Genomic DNA, 20457 nt, shown 5'->3' with positions numbered 1-20457 from the left:
TACAAATGAATATTTCCCGTTGAGGGGAAGAGCATAGCTGGAAACTAGCAAAATAGGAGAGTCACCCATAAATCCAATAGAGAGTTCAAAAGTAAAGTCTTTACCCAGAGGGAGATGAGAATGCAGGAACTTGCTTCCACAGGGAGTGGCTGTAGTGAATAGTGCAGCTGCATTTAAGGGAAAGCTAAAAATAGCATTTGAGGGAGAATGTAATGAAGAACATTACAATGATAGATTTAGGTGCTTAAAGGTAGAAAGTAGGGGGCATAAACCATGGACCCTAGGTTAGACTGAATGGCCAGTTTCTGTGCTGTATGTGCTACGTAATACATTACCTCCAGCACACAAATTCCCAAAGCCACGATACCAAGAATCTTGGTTTTGGTCTTCAGAAAGTGAAGAAGTGAGTCGTAGCAACCCTGAAAACAATTTAAAAAATTATATACAATCTTTTGTTTTTGATTTCTTACATTTCTTCTCAAAAGTTATGAGCCCAGAAATTCTACAGTGACATCAAGTGTCTGACGTTACAGCAAGAATGCATTTCTTTTGCCACTGTGGCACGTGCAGGTAGGTTTGTTCCAAATCCAAGGATCACTGAAATAATTGAGCTTTGGCAAATCACAGCAGCATATCAGAGACACATGGCCAATAAAGGCAGCAGAAACTCAGAGGATTCAACCTGTATTGACCTTTGTCGGAGGTCACACTCTTGTTCCTTTCACTCAGCTCAGGACAGGACCAACTTCTACTCTTGGTAAAAGCAGTCACATTGTATTTCACAAGTGTCTTTAAATAGTTGGATATCTTTGAGTTTTACCCAAATTTCTGGGTGGGGGTTGTGGTAGGACAGGTTGGAATATGGGACAGGTAGAGGAAGCTTCCCTTCCATTATGATTGGGATTTCTTGTTACTTAAAATACATGTGCAACAGAACCTTCCAAATCCATGACCACTACCATGTAGAAGGGCAAATGCAGAAATAGGCACACCAAGAACCTGTAAATATCCTTGCAAGCTACTCATTATCCTGACTTGGAAATATATTGCCATTTCTTCACTGTCATCTGGTCAAAATCCTAAAACTTTCTCCCTAAAGGCACTTTGGGTCTACCTACACCAAATGGATTGCAGCGCTTCAAGGCTGCTCGCTACCATCTTCTCAAGATGCAACTAAGGATGGGCAATAAATGCTGTTCACCTCTCTTCCACCCCACCCCCACCATCACCACCACCAGCGACACCCCACACCTCATGATTTTTTTGTTTAGGAAGTAGATCTTGATTCAGTTCAAAACTGTGACTCAACAGCACAGTTTGTAAGTTTGTGGATGACACAAGAATTGGTGGTATAGTGGACAGTGAAGAAGTTTATCTAAGATTATAAAGAGATCTTGATCAATTGGGTCAATGGGCTAAAGATTGGCTGATGGAATTTAATTTGGATAAGTGTAAGGTATTGCATTTTAGTGAAACAAACAAGGACAGGACTTACACAATTAAAAGTAGGGCCATGGATAGTGTTGTAGAATGGAGAGACTTCGGGATTCAGATACATAACTCTTTGAAATTTGCATCACATATAGATAGGGGCTTAAGAAGGCCTTAGCATGCTTGTCTCATTGCTTAGACCTTTGAGTATAGGAGTTGGGACATTATGTTGAGGATGTACAGCTTAATAATATCCTCCCCATAACATAGCAATAAGAACTGAACACAGACCTCTCGAAGAGGCCTCACAAACATAGGAGCATAGGATGTTGAGTGGTGACCTTATAGAGGTTTATAAAATCATGAGGAGTATAGATAAGGTGAATAACTGGTTTTGGAAGCACTGGTTTAGGGGAATGTGCCTTGTCTTGGGTAACATCATTTGGACAAGATCTTAAATGTAAGCCTGTCCGCAAAGATTTTGTAAAAGATCCTATGTCTCTGTTTGACCAGGGAAATGGATAACACTTCTCCTTCACCAGCACTAAAACAAAGTTAACCAATCTTTATTTCATGTTTTTTTGGGGGGGAGTTTGTTTTTGTGAAGTGTCTGCTACTTTATCTGCTTACTAACAGTGACTACATCTCAATCAGTAATTTATTGACTGTGAGACACTTTGGGACATCCTATGGTAGTGAATGACACTACACGTTCTTTCTCTCTCTTTCCATTACTGTCATTGAACTCAGCTGAATAACCAGATAATGGGATCAAACCAAAAATACTGATCAAGTTACATTCTGCTGAACATGAGACTTCCTGATGTTAATCATTGCTTTAATCTACGTCATTAGGCAGCAATCATGGGTTCTATCCCTTTAGAAAAACAAATTTGGTTCAACAGCCTCTAAGAGGACACTGTAACAATAATGCAAATTAACGGTTAATGGAAACTTATATAATGGAAACTTACATAACAAAACAGGAAGTTGCTAGACAAAAATAACAAATTTTGTCCAGAGTGATAATCCACCCTAGCCCCTGCAGTGCCCACCAATCTCTAAAGACCAGTGGATAATGCATACTCCCTGAACATGGATGTAACTGTGAAACAGGAGCAGGCAGTCAGGCACTATGAACCCTTCAATGACCTGTTGCCAGACCTTTTGATGGTCACTTTGCCCAGGCCCAGGGACAGATCTACGAGGAGGCCATGTGACTTGCCTGTCCCACTCTTCTCAGGGCACACGTACTTCAGGAGTGTGGGGCTGAAGTGTAACCAAAAATTGAGGAGAAGCCGGTTCAAAAGCTAAAGAGGAGTTGCACATGAAAACAATCAACACAGATATGAAAACACTTATGTCCAAACATGTAGCCCGGGACCTAGTGTACTTCCAAAGTTTGTGTGTGCATGGAACTGTCTTGTGCAGCACTGCTAACCCCAGATCCCCAATGGAAACAGGAAAAGCCCTAATTTTATGTGACATGTTAGGCCCTAGCGCCTCATTTATGAAGTTATGGATGTCTCGGGCCATGTGCTGGATGTTGACCAACACCCTCTAAGCCAACTATTCTGGTGTTATCCATTCACACCTTCGCTACCCAACACTTCTCTGACACTGGTCAACTCAGCGCCCAAAAACTCTCTACTGGATTAGTGGTGCTGGAAGAGCACAGCAGTTCAGGCAGCATCCAACGAGCAGCAAAATCGACGTTTCGGGCAAAAGCCCTTCATCAGCCCAAAAACTCTCCTCTAGTGGAACCCATATTGATAAAGGAATCTGTTCCTCAGCATGTCCCAAACTTTGACCGGGTCTAGATAAAAAACATTGTGGCACACCCCCCCCCCAGAGAAGTTCAACATAAAGGTATCACTGTGGGCCTGAAGGTGGAAAGTCACTATTTGGGTTTAGCGGCAAACCAGCAACTGACGCCACCTTCTCAAGTGGGAGACTCAGTACCTCAGCAGTGACCCAGTGTTGCTTTGTAACAGATGGCATGGAGGCATAAATACACAGAAATGTCAGATGATGAGGTAAAGGTGTTTATCAATTCATACTTTACCATCACAGAATGATTAATATCGTCACCGAAACAATGCGATTGAGATTTGCAGCAATACTTGGGATACTTATTTAATGAATTATTGTAGAAAGGTGAGTTTGTAAAATCATCAAAGTCATCGAATCCACAACACGTGAACTGGAAAAGGAACAAAGGAAAAAGAGATTTACTAAACAATGACTGTGGTTTCAAAACATTTTCTAATACTCAAGATGCTAAAGTATACTGATCAGCTATTAGAATAGGTTTCTGTGTATTTAATTTAAAACAACATAGCGTGCCTGGATTTGTTATTGTTTACAAATTCAAGCTGAATGCAGAGCTGTACTAAATAACTACATGTCAAAGGTGCCATATAAATGTAAATTCTAGATATGTCTCCATGAAATGCTTTTTATGAGGGCTGTGGTAGTTTTCAGTTGGCTGTGGAACAGCTTCACCAAACTCATCTGAACCATGTGACAATCAAGTCAATTAAATGTTTTGGGGGTAGTCTTGGAGCACAGTGTAGTGACCATACCTCTAGACCAAAAGTCCTGTGTTCAGGTCCCATCTACTTCATAGGTGTGCAATACCCTCTCTAAACAAGTTAGTTAGAAAATATAAAAATGTTTTAGTTTGTATTGAAAATTTCTATTGAAATGCAATTTTCAGCTTGCTTTCATGGAATGCAATACATATATACAATAGAATACAATAGTTATAGCACAGAAAATGACTGCTTAACTGATTCAGTCTGTGCTGGTCCTCCTATTTACTCAAATTCTTTACTCCTTTTAATGATACTTAAGAGTATATTGTACCAACATATAACAACAACGAGGTGACAGTAGTGGAAAGTGAAAGAAAGGAACATTTTACATAGCTTGACCCAACAGGTAGAATGTTGAAAGAATAAGGAGAAAGTGGGGACGCAGATACTACAGAGTTAGAGTTGAAAAGAGTGGCACTGGAAAAACACAGCAGGGCACGCAACATCGGAGGTGCAGGAGTGTCGATATTATGGACTTAAGCCTTTATCGGGAATAATAAGCCTACTTGAATTAGAGACTGATTGACAGAGATAGAGCAGTATTGGATGGAAGCTGGAAGTGTGCCATTTGCTGTCTGTACCCATAAGGTGACAATTTTATGAACGTCTGTAAGTAGGTCGTGCATGTTAAAACTAGAGGTTAAAGTGTCGATTAGTCAGAGTCCAGGTATAGATTTTCTGTAGAAACCGAACGTTTCATGTCTGGCACATAAGACCTAAACCTGGGCTTTCTGCCCCAAAAGTGGGGGGGCGCTACCCCACCACAACAACTCTCTTTTTTAAATATCTGATACTCTGCTGCTAAAAAGTGAGATCCTTGGGGCACAAAGTAGATGTGGCTCCTCCAAAAATAAGAATGCTACTGCCAAGTCTAGAATCCCATGGTTGTCTAGAAAAATAGGAAAAGACTAAACAGGAAATGAAAACTTTTGAAAACCACAAAAAACTCAACATTGCAGACTGGAGTATAGAAAGTACAGGATTCAAGTAAAACAAAAGGAAATCAAAGAGAGGGCATGAAAAAATATTAGCAAACAAGATAAGAGAAAACACAAACATGTTTTGTCAGTATATATATAAAACAAAAGGTCACTTAAGGAAACAGTGAGATGTATCGCAGATGAAGGAAGGAACTTGTGTGAAGATGCAAAGGATATGGGATGAATTTGAAATGAAATGTTTATCTGAATATTCATAAAGGAAAGGGATGATGTAGATACAGAAATCCAAGAGGAGCAGAGAGTAATATTGGATGAAATAATCATAATGAAAGACAAAGTGTTCTAGGAGTTGGAATCCTTGAAAGTGAATAAATCACCAGGGCCGGATGGATTGTTCCCTGGGTTGTTGGAGGTGGTCAGGGAGGAAATCGCAGATGCTTGGAGCATTATTTTCCAATCATCATTGACTCAGGTGAGGTGTTGGAGAACTGGAGCAATGTAAATGTGGTTTTGTTGTTTAACAAGGATATAATTAGAGGCCATTTAGTCTTTCTTTGGTGGTGGACAAATTGTTAGAATCAACACTGAGGGATCAGGTAAACCTTCAAGGTATGGACTAGTCAGGGATAGTCAGCATGGTTTTGTTAAGGGAAGGTCATGCTGTACAAATTTGATTGAGTTATAATGAAGAAGTGACAAGGAGGATCGATGAAGGTAGTGCAGTGGATGTTGTCTACCTGGATTTTAGTAAGACATTTGACAAGGTCCCAAGTAACAATCTAGTCAAAAAAATAAAAGCCTGTAGAATATAGGGTAATGTGTTGAAATGCATGCAAAATTGGCTTAATAACAGAAAGCAAAGGGTAATGGTCAATAGCTGCCCTTGCAAATGGAAAGCTGTTTCAAGTGGTGTTCTGCAGGGCCTGGTGTTGGGACTCTTGTTGTTTTTTTTAAACAATAACAATTTCAACTTGAATATGGGGTCACAGTTAGGAAATTTGTAGATGACAAAATTTGGCCGTGCAGTGGATATCTGTTAGCTCCAAAATGATATAGATGAATTGGCTGAGAGAAATGGTGCAGCAAAGTGGCAGGTGGAATTCAACTCTGATAAGAGTGAGGTAATGCATTTAGAGAGGCGAAAGAGTAAAAGGAGTACACAATGAACGGGAACGTACTGACAGGGTAGAAAAAATGAGCGATCTTGGTGTGCAATTGCTCATGTCCCTAAAGGTAGCAGTGCAAGTAGATAAGGTAGTAAAGAAGGCAAATGGAATGCTCTCCTTCATTGGCAGGGATACAGAATACCAAAGAAGGAAATAGTGATGAAACTGTATAAGACACTAGCGAGGCCACAGCTGGAGTACTGTGTGCAGTGGACACCACATTACAGAAAGGATGTAATTGTTCTGGAGAGAGTGCAGAGAAGATTTACAAGAATGTTGCTAGGGTTACAGAATGTTGGTATAAGGAGAGATTGGAGAGGTTGGGATTGTTTTCCTTGCAAGAGAGAAAGCTGAGGGGTGACATGAATGAGGGGGGTATACAAAATTGTGAGGGGTAGAGATAGAGTTGACTGGAGAATGCTGTTTCCCTTGGCAGAGAGTTCAAAAACCAGGGATCATAGATTCAAGATAAGCGACAGAAAGATTAGAGGGAACATGAGGAAAAGCTTTAGCGTAGATAAGATAGGCCAAATGCCTCCCTGCTTTGCTGTATCATTTCTATGGTGCTAAATTCAAATCTTTCTTTTCCTTGTTTTACCCTGTAGTTATTTTTAAATCAATCTGTTCAGAAACATTATAACACATACCCTGTGTATGTTTTTATGGTCAGGGTTTTATTTCAACTCAGACACCATCAATACCAAATTATCTCAATTAATATATAACCATCATCCTTTCACAGTTCCATTAGGCCTCAGCGTCATCCACAGGATCCTATTAGATGATAACAGTCAAGATGGTGGGCTGTTTCAGATGCAAGTGTATTACCAATGTGAAAATTGAGGTTCTGTGCTAGCTGTGTGACTCCCCCAATGTAGTTCTGAAGTCATGGCGAATGGAATGTCCATTGCACATAGAAAACCTTGTACAGTCAGGCATTAAGTGGACTCCAGTCTGCCCAAAGTTCAAAATCAAATTCAAACTACCATTTCTTAGTGTTCCAATGTTGGAGACTTATTGATTTTACACAACTTCACTTCCTTTTCTTCACTAAGGGTGCTTTCCCCAAATTGACAACCGTGATTCAAGGACCAACACTTGCAGCACATGATGTAACTGAACATGTTTAAATTACTATTGAGTGATGCATCTGTTTCTTATTCATTGGGACAATGTACAGATCAGTTCTCCAAACTCACAATAAAAAAAATACACTTTTAACGACAAAATTCGGCCTGAGTCTTAACATTAGATTCATCAGACATAGTAGCAGAAGTAGGTCATTCAGCCCATCATGTCTGCTCAATGAGATCATAATCCTCAATTCCACTTTTCTGCCTTTTCCCCATAACCTTTAATTTCATAATTGATTAACAATCTATCTCAGCCTTGAATTTACTTAACAATTCAGCAGCTCCAGCCCTCTGTGAAGGTAAAAAATATTCCACAGACTCAATACCCCAAGAGAGGAAATTCCTCCTTATCTCTATCTTAAATGAATTTCCAATTACTCTGAGATTATGCCCTCTGGTTGTAGACTTTCTCTTAAGGGAAACAACCTTTCCACTTCTACTCTGTCAAATCTCCTAAGAATCTTGATGGTTACATCTAAACTCCAATGAGTACAGACCCAATCTACTCAATCTGTCCTCATAAGATAGTATCCCAATACCTAGGATGGACCTAGTGCATATTCTCTAGATTGCCTCCAGTGCTAATATATCTCCAAAGTCCTTCTGAGATAAGGGCACAAAACTGTTCATAGTATCCCGCTGTCATCTGACTACTATTTGCAGAGTTTAAGCATGCCCTCCCTATTTTATACTCTATTCTATTTGAAATAAAAACAAATATTCCATTTGCTTTCCCTATTACCTGCTGAACTTGTATGCTAACCTGCTCTGAAGAAGGGTCACAGGACCTGAAACATTAACTCTGTTTCTTTCTCCACAGATGATGCCAGACCTGCTGAGTTTCCCGAGCAAATTCTGTTTATGCTTATTTCAGATTTGCACTTCTTTGTTTTATTCCCCTTCACCTATCCTGCTTATCTCCTCAACAAATTCTAATAATTTTGTTCAGCATGGTTTCCCCTTTGTGAAGCTATGCTGACTCTGCTTGATTATATTACATATTTCTAAATGCTCCTCCATTACATCCTTTATAATCTACTCTCCACATGTATAATTTTAAAACATTCATATCTTAAACATTATTTACCTCATTCATCACTGTATCCCATAGTGTAGTTATGTCTGAACTTTGGCCATATTCATCTTTGATCGATTTCACTGCCCAGATCCGAATGTAAGCAATAAAAATTTCAGCCTAGAAAACAAAACAAAAAGATTTAATTTAAGAGATAATTTTGAAATGCATGATCATGGCTACTTCAACACATTCATTATGTTGATTCTAGAGGTTAGATTTAGCAATAACACTCAACTAAAGCATATTAATTGTTACCTACTATTCAATCTGCAATATCTACTGTTACTATTGCTGATTTGCTGGGCCTGATTATCCTTCTGTTTGTACAAACAAAACAATTTATATTTGATTAGATTAGATTCCCTACAACGTGGAAACAGGCCCTTCAGCCCAACCAGTCCACGCCGACCCTCTGAAGAGTAACCCACCCAGACCCATTTCCGTCTGACTAATTCACCTAACACTACGGGCAATTTAACATGGCCAATTCACCTGACTTGCACATCTTTGGACTGTGGGAGGAAACCGGAGCACCAGGAGAAACCCACAGAGACACGGAGAGAATGTGCAAACTCCACACAGACAGTCACCTGAGGCCGGAATCGAACCTGGGACCATGGTGCTGTGAGACAGCAGTGCTAACCACTGAGCCACCATGCCGCCTTCTACGGCATCTTCAATAAAATAAAATGTCCCAAGGTCCACACAGGAACATTATTTTTAAAAAGTATGACATTGAGTCGCATAAGAAAATATAAGGTCAGCTGACCTAACATTTGATCAACAGGTAGGTTTTAAGGAGTGTCTTAATTGAGGAAAGTGAAGCAGAGAGACATATGGGTATAGTTACAACATTCCAGAGATTGGGACCTTCATAATTGAAGATATGGTCATCAATGGTACATCAATTACAATTGAGAATGCACAAGAGGCCAGAATATCAGGAGTTTAGGGATTACAAAGAAAGGGAAGGGCAAGGCTATGGAGGAAATTGAAAACAAGGATGAGAGTTTTAGAATCAAGATGTTGTTTGACCAGGAGGTAAATAGTCTGCAAGCTCAAGGGTGATGTGGAATGGAACTTTTGAGTCAAGACACCCGCCTCCACCACTTCCTCTGATAGCTTGTTCCATACACCCACCACCCTCTGCGTGAAAAGACTTATGTGGTAGAAGGATTTGCAGATTAATAAACAACTTGTTTTGGTCATGGTATGAATGCACCTTCATTTGCGCACAAGGTTTAACTTGAATCTGATGCTACTGGCTCAAAAACAGAGACGCTACTCACTGCACCAGGTCCCTATTAAGTCTTTCCCCTCTCACCTTATACCTATGCCGTCTAACTTTGGACTCCCCTACCCTGGGAAAGACACCTGGGCTATTCACCCTACCCATGCCCCTCATGATGTTTTAAATCTCCATGAAAAAAAACAACCTATTCAGCCTCTCCCTTTAGCTCAAACCCTCCAACCCATTCATGTAAATCTTTTCCAAACAAGTTTAACAACATTTTTCCTATAGCAAGGAGACCAGAATTGAATGCAATATTCTAAAAAGTGTCCTGCACAGCCACAACATGACAACTCCTGTACTCAGTGCACTGACCAGAGGAGGCATGTGTGCCAAATGTCTTCTTCACTACATTGTCTACCTGCAATTGCACTTTCAAGAGGCACCTACACCTCTTGGTCTCTTTGTTCCGCAACACTCCTCAGAGCCCTATAAATATTAAAAATATGTGATGATGTAACAAAGATGGTTTTCTGGTTCCTGTTCTTCGAACAAAGGCAATTATTTCTTCAAGTTACCAACCTCTCTCCATTTTAAATTCCTTACCCAATTGGTCAGACTTCACACATGAAACTTGACAGTCATTATTGCCTAGCTAGTTCATCACAAATGTATTTTAATCCTCAACCATCATCTGTGAAAGTACACTTTCCAGCTTAAATCACAGCAATGCATTCTTAACACAAACTCCAGCTAATTTCCATCCTACGGCTGGTTGCTGAGGGCATTGTAGCTGATCAACTACCCTGGGTAAAACCAGCTAGTTCAGAAGATTTGCATAAGTGATGTCAGAACTGGAGAATTTTAGCTACAAGGACAAAATGAATTGGCAAATGTTATTTTCTTCAGAACAGAGCATGTTGAGGTGAGATTCAGTTGAGTTGAATAAAACAATGAGGGCAGACTTATGGTGCAGTGAGGTCTGCTTTTGAGTCAGAGGCAACAGATTCAAGTTGTACCTTGAACTCAAAGGAAAGTGCATTCATATCTTGGCCAAAGCAGGTTGATTATTAACCTGCAAATCCTTCCACCACACAAGCCAAAGGCAGGTGGTAAGGGTAGGCGAGATTCCTAGGCACCCACATGATGGAAAGAATGATCAAGTCTGTACCACTGCTCTAGAACTCATTAGTTTAAGACTGGTAGAGGCAGAAATCCGCATTGCATTTAAAAATTATTTTAAATGCTGTAACCTTCAGAGTTCGGACTGAGGTACTGTCAGAATCATAGAATCCCTATAGTGTGAAGCAGGCTATTCATTCCACTGAATCCACATTGACCCTCTGAAGTCCATCCCACCCAGACCCACCCCTCCTACCCTATCCCTGTAACTCTGCATTTCCCATGGCTAATTGACTTAGCCTGCACATCCTTGGACACTTTGGGCAATTTAGCATGGCCACTTCATCTAAACTGAATATCTTTGGATTGTGGAAGGAAACTGGAGCAAACTCCACACAGACAGTCACCCAAGGCTGGAATCGAACCCAGGTCCCTGGCACATTGAGGCTAACCGCTAAGCCACCGTGCCGCCCTTATTGAGACGAGTTGGACTGAAGGGTTTGTTTCCATGCTGTACATCTCGAAGTGGGATTAGGCTGGATATTTCTTTTTCAACTGGTGCAAATATGATGGGCCAAATGGCCTCCCGTGTTGTAAATTTCTATCATTCAGTGATCTGACTAATATACTCAGTTACATGTTGCATCACTTCCTGAGCAATTGGATGATTTCTTGTTATGTTATTGTGCAATCCATTCTCCTGAATACATCACCTAAATGTTTTTCCTTCCATGATTATGTTGGTCTGATATTGTTGAACGAACCAATTTTATTTTGGAAATACTTACCAAGCCAGAGAATGCAAGGATAACCACAGCACCCGCAATCTGAGCTATGAAGATCAGTAGTACTATGATGAAAAACTAGAAGGAGGAAAAGCAAAAATCAACACTTCTTCCACGTAATTTACTGGTACCTTGGGAAATCCAGATGCTTTAAAAATATTTTTGTTTGTGTGTTTAAGATGATAACAACAGATGAGAGCTGGAAGCAATCCAGTGGACTGATGCATTAACCTTACTAGTCACAGCAAAAAAACAAATGGAACTTGCCAACAGATTGTGCCAGAAAGTTCCTTTGATCCACAGTAAAGTAAGTAAATGTTAATTGAATTTTATTCAGTTCCAAATCATCAATGTGCTTGTTCCACACACGCAAGAAATGGTATAAATATTTCACTGTGCTTAAAGGCAGTCTTCAGTTGCAAGCCAGACAATGAGCATCAATGTGCCAATTGACTATGGAGGCACAAAACCTGAGACTGATTCTTCCCCCATTTAACATTTATGTATTCTGATTTACCAGGTTGTTATCCCTGAGACAAGGCTTTGAATCTGTGACTTTCCTGTTCCTGCAGTTGTTGCATATAACTACTTCTGCCTAGAGATCTACCATCGTGACCTGTCGCAAGCATCTGTATTGTAACAACTTCACAGAGCTACTGTAATTTGTCTGCAACCACTCTGGGACATCCATCATTCAAACATACCTAGGCTTCCTCCAGCCTTTCTCATTTCTCTCTAGAAGAGAACTTTGTAGTGTTTTAGCTGTGATAAAACGGCTGGAATATTTTCATTTTTGGATGTCACTTTTTACATTCTTTTTACTCTTGTAAGTTCTAGGACCCTGCATTTGTCTTTTCATCTGGATATGGAATTTTTAGAATATTGTAGCATCCAGTTTTCAAAGGTCTCTCCATTTTTACTTAATGTTTTGTCATTATCACAAGAATATACTTATGACAGTTAGGAGTTTGACTTCTACACCATTAAATTTTCTTGACTTTTTGCAACTACACTGTTCGTCATAAGACAATGGCTACATGGTCAAAGTTAAGCTAGTTTATTTTTAATGCTTTTTAAAAAATTCAAATTCACATTTCAAAATCCTCCATGGTGAGACTTAAACCTAATTCTGAGAGCATTGAACTGAAGCTCTCATTTACTGTTCCAGTGACATTAACACTAAGCCACCGTCTCCCCATTATTTATTCCATTAGCTCTCCTTGTCTCCATTTTCAAGTGAGATATTTCCAAATTAAGAGCAGTTAGCATTCTATGCAAACATGCCCAAACTCAGATCTGCACTGATATCTCCTTTTTGCAAAATTTCCCATTCTTTCCTCCCCTTTGTTATTGTAATCATTACTGTAATAATGCTGTAACCATTTATAACTCCCTTAAATGTATCTTTTGTTTCTTTGCTTGTCCTGATACCACCCACTTTTACCTTCTGTCATTCAATCACTCCTGTTCTTTACTCTATGATAGACATTTGCATTTGTTCTCTACTCTTCAACCCTCTTTTACTTGGCCTGCTACTTGCATAAAATTGTTAATTCTCTAACAGCTTTTGGTGCTGATGAAACTGATTTGAAAATTAACTCTGCTTCTCTCATCGCAGATGCTACCTGACCTCTTGAGCATTTTCAACATATTCTATTTTTATTTTCATTTCCAATGTCTGTAGTATTTTGTTTTTGGTCCATGTTCACCTCACCTTTTGGCAAAGAGGGGAGGCTTTCAGTCTAACAGGGCTGAATTTGAAATTAGGGGTTAAAGGACAGTGTCTTAAATCATTCAGCTGAATCTGAACATTGAAAGTGGAAAGAAATACATCAATAATAATTAGATATATTATTCGAGAAAAACCTTCACAGCCTGAAGCCTATCCCTGATCCTATCACAGGTGACTTACAGTGAATTGATATAACTTATGAAATTCCGAGTTATTAAAGGTAAGAGCATCCAGCTAACACACTTTCCTCACTGCACAAAACTGACTCACACTCTCATGTCAATCTAATTTCTAGTTCTAATTTCCCTCTTATTTTCTTCTTCCAACTTGTTCCTCTATATTACTCCTGCAAGAGTCGATTCTAGGCTTTCTGCAGCTACTTATTAGCCTTATTTCCTTAACCAAGTACCCATTTTTCAGTCTGAGTATAAAAAATGTGGGTTAACATTTGATTGAAGGAGGTATCATGGCTGAACTTAACGCACCCAAATTTGACATCCTGGAGGGTATTAGCTGGCAATCAAGAATTCCTGATGGTTTTCTAGATCGTTCACATGGGACACCTGAGAAAGATTGGAAAACCCCTATCCTTGTTCCAGCTGAGACTAGATAACATTGACTGAGCCAAAATGTTACTGACCTGTGTAGCTCAGCTACTCAATCTCATATCCAGCGAAGCCATTAAACAGCAGAACCCAGAGCTGTAGCAAACAAAAAGTTTTTACTCACTATCATCAACATGCACTTGTTCTCCTTCACAGCTCCGTAGCAACCCAGGAAACCAATCAGTACTAAGAAGGCCCCTATAGCGATGCAGAGATACCCCACATTCACCAATTGCTTCAGCTGTGGTGCTAGTTTTGCCAGGATATCAAGGAAGGAACCACCATCCACTTTCACCCAGACTCCAACTCCCAATATAGCACTGCCTCCGAGCTGGAAATGACAAAAAATATGATATCTTTGTTAGTGAACAGATTTGTAAAGCATTGGTGCATTAACAAAGGATCTTAGTTCCAATCAATCAATGGTAAGAGTGAATATTTTATTTATATATGCTGTGCACGCGAATAAGATTATCTATGCATTTTGCACATGTATATCTGTGTTTACAATTACACAGGGACTGATGAGGGCCACACTGAGACTACTGTTTGGAAGCACATAATTGGTCTAAAGGGAATGAAATTGCATTGTTTTCTGGAGAAGGGGTCATTCTGGGCGAGGTTTTGAAGAATGAGGGGTGAAGTTGAAATATATGATGTTCTTACAGGACTTGACAGGATAGACTCTGAGAGGTTATTTCCCTTGGCTGGTCATTTAGGACCGAGGTAAGGAGAAATTTCTTTACTCAAATAGGTTATGAATTTTTGGAATTCTCCAATCCTGTGGGCTGTGGTTGCATAGAGTTTTGGATGAAAAGGTCATTAAGAAATATGGAGATAGTGAAGGATGGAGGAGTTGAGATAAAAGATAAGCCAAGATTTGGGTGAATAATGGAGTAGGTTCAAAGGTTCAAACAGCCTACTCCAAATCCTATTTCATTTTTTTTGTGTACATATAGCTGACATTTAATTATACTGTATATAGTAATTTTGTAGTAGATTACTTAGGTGTTACTGAAAAACAGACACATTTTGTCAAAGCTTTTTGTCTTGCATTCATAGAAACCCCATATTGCATAAGAGGTTGTTTGATACATTGAGTTTGCACTGACTTTCTGAACAGCATTCCACCCAAATCCAGCCCCTTCCTTATCCCCCTAACTGTGCATTTCCCATAGTTAATCCACCTAACCTGCACATCTTTTGACTGTGGGAGAAAACTGGAGCACTCACTTTTCCACACAGACACAGGGAGAACATGCAAACTGCACACAGACAGTCACCCAAGGCTGAAATTGAACCTTGGTCCCTGATGCTGCGAGGCAGCAGTGCTAACCACTGAGCCTGCCTATCAGAACAAATTTGCAAGAAATACAACTGTAAAGAGAAAAAAGAATTTTATACTGTACAAGAACAGAATACGGATTTGCAAACCAATGGACTATGATTGGTACAGGATTGCCAAGGAGAATGCACCAGCTAGATGAAGACTGACAGTTAACTGTCAAACTGATTGCAAAATCCTTCCCTTGAGAACTGGACCAGAGAGTGGCTGTCATCTGTTTTCATAGAATCCCTACAGTGTGGAAACAGGCCATTAGGCCCATCAAGTTCACAACAATCCTCCGAGGAGTAACCCTCCCTGACCCATTCCCCTACACTATTACACTATATTTGCCCCTAACAAAAGCACCTAACCTACAAACCCCTAAACACTATGGGGAATTTAGAATGGCTAATTCACGTAACCTGCACATCTTTAAATTGTGGGAGGAAACTGGAGCACCAGGAGGAAATCCACAGAGACACAGGAGAATATGCAAACTTCACACAGACAGTCGCCTGAGGCTGGAATCAAACCCAGGTCCCTGACGCTATGAGGCAGCAGTGCTAACCACTGAGCCACATGCAGTTTTGCTGAGTTTAAACAGGGCTACATGTTATTCCTCTCTGTAAAGAACAGGAAGGACAGTGTGTATTCATTAATGTAGCTTCCAGTGCATGCAAACATGACACATCGTGAGTCTGACAAACAATCCTAAATTGGTTGCCAGCATAATTCTGAGTATACAGAATTACTTAGCAAAACTTGCCCCCAACAATATCACATCTAATGGTGGAACTCTGTATTTTGAGCTACGTAAGTACAGGCTGGTTGCATATAGTCAGTTTCTAAACTGCTGTGAACAGACAAAGTCATTTTTGTTTGTTTGGATACAGGGATACACCTGTCTTTGTAGAGAAGGACAGCATACAAACCTGACAGAAATTCATCTCCCACATGACTCATTTGTAACATAGGCAAAACGTCTTTTTGACTTTATGATGGCATCCTGTCAGTGGCGAATACCACTTCTGTACAGTAGAAGCATGACTCAGCTAGCTTCACTTGTTAGGCAAAAGTGAGGACTGCAGATGCTGGAAACCAGAGTTTAGATCAGAGTGGTACTGGAAAAGCACAGCAGGTCAGGCAGCATCCAAGGAGCAGGAAAATCAACATTTCGGGCAAAAGCATTTCATCAGGAATAGCTTCACTTATTATTCAAATGATTGAGATACTCGGAGGGTACTCTCAGATGGACTAGGTAATTTTCAGAACTAAATGTCACGGTCTTAGGCACAATCATGAATTTGTGCGATACACCAAGAAATTATCTGAACCGTGCAGCTATTACCCTGTAGGAAACTTTGACGCCTGATTTTGGCATTAAGCTCACAAGGTGAACAAACGGCTTGGCCCTATTTTCAGGGATTCTGTATGATTTCCCAGTTTTCACATGCAACGCGAATCTCTGGCAACCTCAAGAGGAACCTGAATATACATATCAGTAAACCTGACAAAGAAGCAGGAAAACTCATCCTAAAGAAGTGTGAATATACCATCAAAATGCATAACATCCTTAATGATGGGTCCAAAGTCTGATCCTTTGAACCTAGTGCTGAGCATGACTGGACAGCCTTGCTTGAAAACAAGCTTAAAAAAAGTTAGCTGGACATTTGTAAGATCAATGAGCTTCTGGATAAATTTATGATAGGGTTCATCCTCACAACTTACCATGTCCTGTCTTATATGTGACTGCTTCTGCATAACATGAACTGGCCACATGGTGAGGTCAATTCCTTCAGATGGTGGACGGGGTGCCACTCAAGCAGTTTGTTTTCTTCTGGATGGTGTTCAAATTCCTGAATGTTGCTGGAGCTGCACTCATCCAGAAAAATGGTGAGTTTAGCCAATCAGGAAATTGAAACCAAAAAATAGATCTGTGCATGATTACAAGCAATGTCTTCCCTCTAGCAAATTCTCCAACTCAATTTGTTGACTTAGGTTTGGGTAAAGAAAAGATACAGAGTAGGAAATCAGGAAAACAAAGCTAAAGGTTAAGAAAATTAAGAAGAAGAAGCTATGTTGAACAAAGTAATGAGAGAATAGCCTGTAGGTACAGAGTACTATCTGCACCATACAATACTCAAACTTTATCTGTCTCACTGTCCAATGTGTCCAGGACTTTTACTCGATAATGCTACATTTTGCATGGTTCAGGTGGGGCTGAGCATTCAGCCTATGTTTGACCTGCTATGATTCTAGATATTAGTGTTCCCAACATTTAGCCAAGAACTCCAGTGAATTAGTTATTATGATACTTACAAAGACGATACAATTGCAGCAGAACATCATCATCTTCAAAAATTTGAAGCAACTCATCTTCTCTTTATCTTTTGTTATCTAAACATCAAAAAGACCATTTTTTCTCATCTTTCATATAAGAAAAGTAACAAATATAAGCAGTAAAAGCTGTTGAATGATTCCCTTCAAATATTTCATCTTTGGAATTTCATGCTTACAGACTTATCCAGTATTTATTAGTTATAACTGTGTCCTTTTAAGTAATTTTGAACGATCAAACAGGTTGATGCTACCTGTTTTCACACAATGATAAACCTGTACAATGAACCATGTGAAAAAGAGACACAAAGCTGTTTCTGAATTTGAATTTGATCACATACCAGACTGTGTTTTATAATGCTGTCAACCTGTTGTCACAGACATACATCATATACAAGAATTGTAACACAGGATCTTCCAGGTGTGACTCAGTATCATATACAGGGGAAGATGGTCGCCCATTGGTAATATCACTGGATTGATAATCCAGAGACTCAGATTGGCTTAAATGTAACCATAGCAAATGGTCAATATTAAATCCAATTAGTCTGGAATTTAAATCTAGCCTCAATAAAGGGTGCCTTGGAACTATTACCAATTGCTGCAAACATGTTTGGTTCACTAATGTCCTTTAGAGAAGGAAATTTGCCATCCTTTCCCAGTTGGGCTACATTTGACATCAGATCCACAGCAATGTGATTGATTCTTAACTGATTGCAAGGGCAATTAGGGGAGGGCAATAGGTGCTGAATACACACACATGAAACACATGATATTAGGACAACATTCTCAATGGAGGTCAGCAGTAACATCTGTTTTCAGTAAGGATTGGGTGGTTTTGCTTTCTGCAAAATCTGATTGTGGGATATAAGTGATATAACAAGTTCCTTTATGCCCAGGCAATCTTCAAGTAGAATTACATTTCACAACAAATGGAACAAAATGGATAGGTAATGATCAAAATGTGATTGAAGTACCTCAGATAATTAACAAAATGAACAACTCTGGTGACGTTTATAAATCTATAATCCTCCTTTGCATCTGTATAAATTAGAGACAGTTTTTAACTGGTTAAAACTAGTTAACCAGTTATTATTGAAAATTCAATTGCCTACAATGAAAATCAGCTTCCTGTTGACTTTGCAAAGTACAAGAGTGTTTAATTTGAACGATAATATGCCAAAATGAGAATAAACTTATCCATTCATTTAAATAACTATAGATCGAGGATATATCTGAAAAATGTGAGTATTATCTAAACCTCTGTGCAGTTGATGATAAATTTCAAAAGATTTGATACATTATTGTGCAATTCACCTCTTTAAACCTCCGGTCAATAATTCACCGTAATAATGAAATATTGTTGGCAACCTGCCGTTGCAAAGTTATGTCTTTACAAGGGTAACGATAATATCAGCCCCTGCGTAAAATACACCAAGACTAGTCTAATAAACATGTTAAAAATATTGTAATGTGACCATCACTGAGCTTTGTATGACAAATAAAACACATTCAATATCTTCAGTAAAGTTGCCAGTGGGCATTTATTTAATTGCCTTGGATACTAACATGCGTCTTTTCTCCAATCCTTTTTTCTGAGGCTGGGTCATGAATTTCCATTGGGTTGGTCCTCCCACAGTCCAAAAATGTGCAGGTTAGGTGAATTGGCCAAGTTAAATTGCCTGTAGTGTTAGATGTCTGGGTGGGTGCACTTTGGCTGGTCGGTGTGGACATATTGGGCCAAAGGGCCTGTTTCCACACTGTAAGTAATCTAATCTAATCAATTCTGTCTGTTCTGATAGGAATGAAGCAAACAAACAATCAGGCATTTCAGAACTGTCTTTTTCCAAGTGTTCTTTTTTGTCCTTTGTTTGTAGAATGCAATAGTTCTGGCAAGGGCAGCGTTTATTGTCTGTCTCCAATTTCCCTTGAGATGATGATGCTGAACTGCCTTCTTGAGTTGCTGACCATATGGTATAGCTGCATCCATAGGATTCCAGGATTTTGACCCAGAACAATAAAGGAATGCTGATTTCATTCAAAATCACGATGGTGTGTAGCTTTGAGGGAAATTTCATGTATGCGCTGCCTTTGTCCTGGTGGAGGTCATGGATTTGGAAGAGGCTGTTAAAAGTACCCTAGAGAGTTGTTGCTTGCATTTTGAAGATAGTACACACGACTGCCCCCGTGCACCCATGATGGAGGGAGTAGATGTTTAAGATGATGGATGGGAACCAATCTTTGTCCTGGATGGTGTTGAGCTTCTTGAGTCTTGTTGGAATTGTATCCATCCAGGATTCCAGAAAATAGATTCGGTGTATAGCCAAGGTCTTTTCTTCAGGGTAAGGGAATCCAAAACTAAGGGCATAGGTTAAGTTGAAAGGGGAAAGACTTAAAAGGGACGTGAGCGAAAACCTTTTCAAACGAGGATTAAGCATGTATGCAGTAAACTGTCAGAGGAAGTGGTATAGGTGGGTACAGTTACAAGATTTAAAAGACATTTGGACAGATATATGAATAGAATCAGAGAGTCATAGAGATGTACAGCATGGAAACAGACCCTTCGGTCCAACCCGTTCGTTCTGACTAGATATCCTAACCCAATCTAGTCCCACCTGCCAGCACCCGGCCCATATCCCTCCAAACCCTCCCTGTTCATATACCCATCCAGGTGTCTTTTAAATGTTGCAAATGTACCAGCCTCCACCATTTCCTCTGGCAGCTCATTCCATACACTCACCACCCTCTGTGAAAAGGTTGCCCCTAAGATCCCTTTTGTATCTTTCTCCTTTCAACCTATGCCCTTTAGTTCTACACTTCCCCACACCAGCGAAAAGACATTATCTCTTTATCCTATCCAAGCCCATCATAATTTTATAAACCTCTATAAGGTCACCCCTTAGCCTCTGACACTCCAGGAAAAACAGCCACAGCCTATTCAGCCTCTCCTTATAGCTCAAACCCTCCAACCC

At 39.7% G+C, this 20457-nt stretch overlaps 1 protein-coding gene across 1 annotated transcript in view; it reads right to left on the bottom strand.

Annotated features, from left to right (window-relative positions):
• Positions 1-20457, bottom strand: part of LOC140468121 (tetraspanin-1-like) — a 53012-nt gene that overhangs the window by 9311 nt on the left and 23244 nt on the right. The window contains exons 4-9 of the mRNA XM_072564309.1: positions 17468-17545; positions 13946-14152; positions 11488-11562; positions 8356-8463; positions 3497-3634; positions 336-419 (exon numbers count right to left, since the gene is read on the bottom strand). Coding sequence (XP_072420410.1) covers positions 336-419; positions 3497-3634; positions 8356-8463; positions 11488-11562; positions 13946-14152; positions 17468-17545 — 690 coding nt within the window. The remainder of the gene's footprint in view (positions 1-335; positions 420-3496; positions 3635-8355; positions 8464-11487; positions 11563-13945; positions 14153-17467; positions 17546-20457) is intronic.

Source organism: Chiloscyllium punctatum, chromosome 46 (assembly GCF_047496795.1).
Source record: "Chiloscyllium punctatum isolate Juve2018m chromosome 46, sChiPun1.3, whole genome shotgun sequence".
Taxonomy (NCBI): Eukaryota; Metazoa; Chordata; class Chondrichthyes; order Orectolobiformes; family Hemiscylliidae; genus Chiloscyllium; species Chiloscyllium punctatum.
The sequence above is the reverse complement of the archived record's forward strand: the minus strand, read 5'-3'. Positions and strand labels throughout refer to the sequence as shown.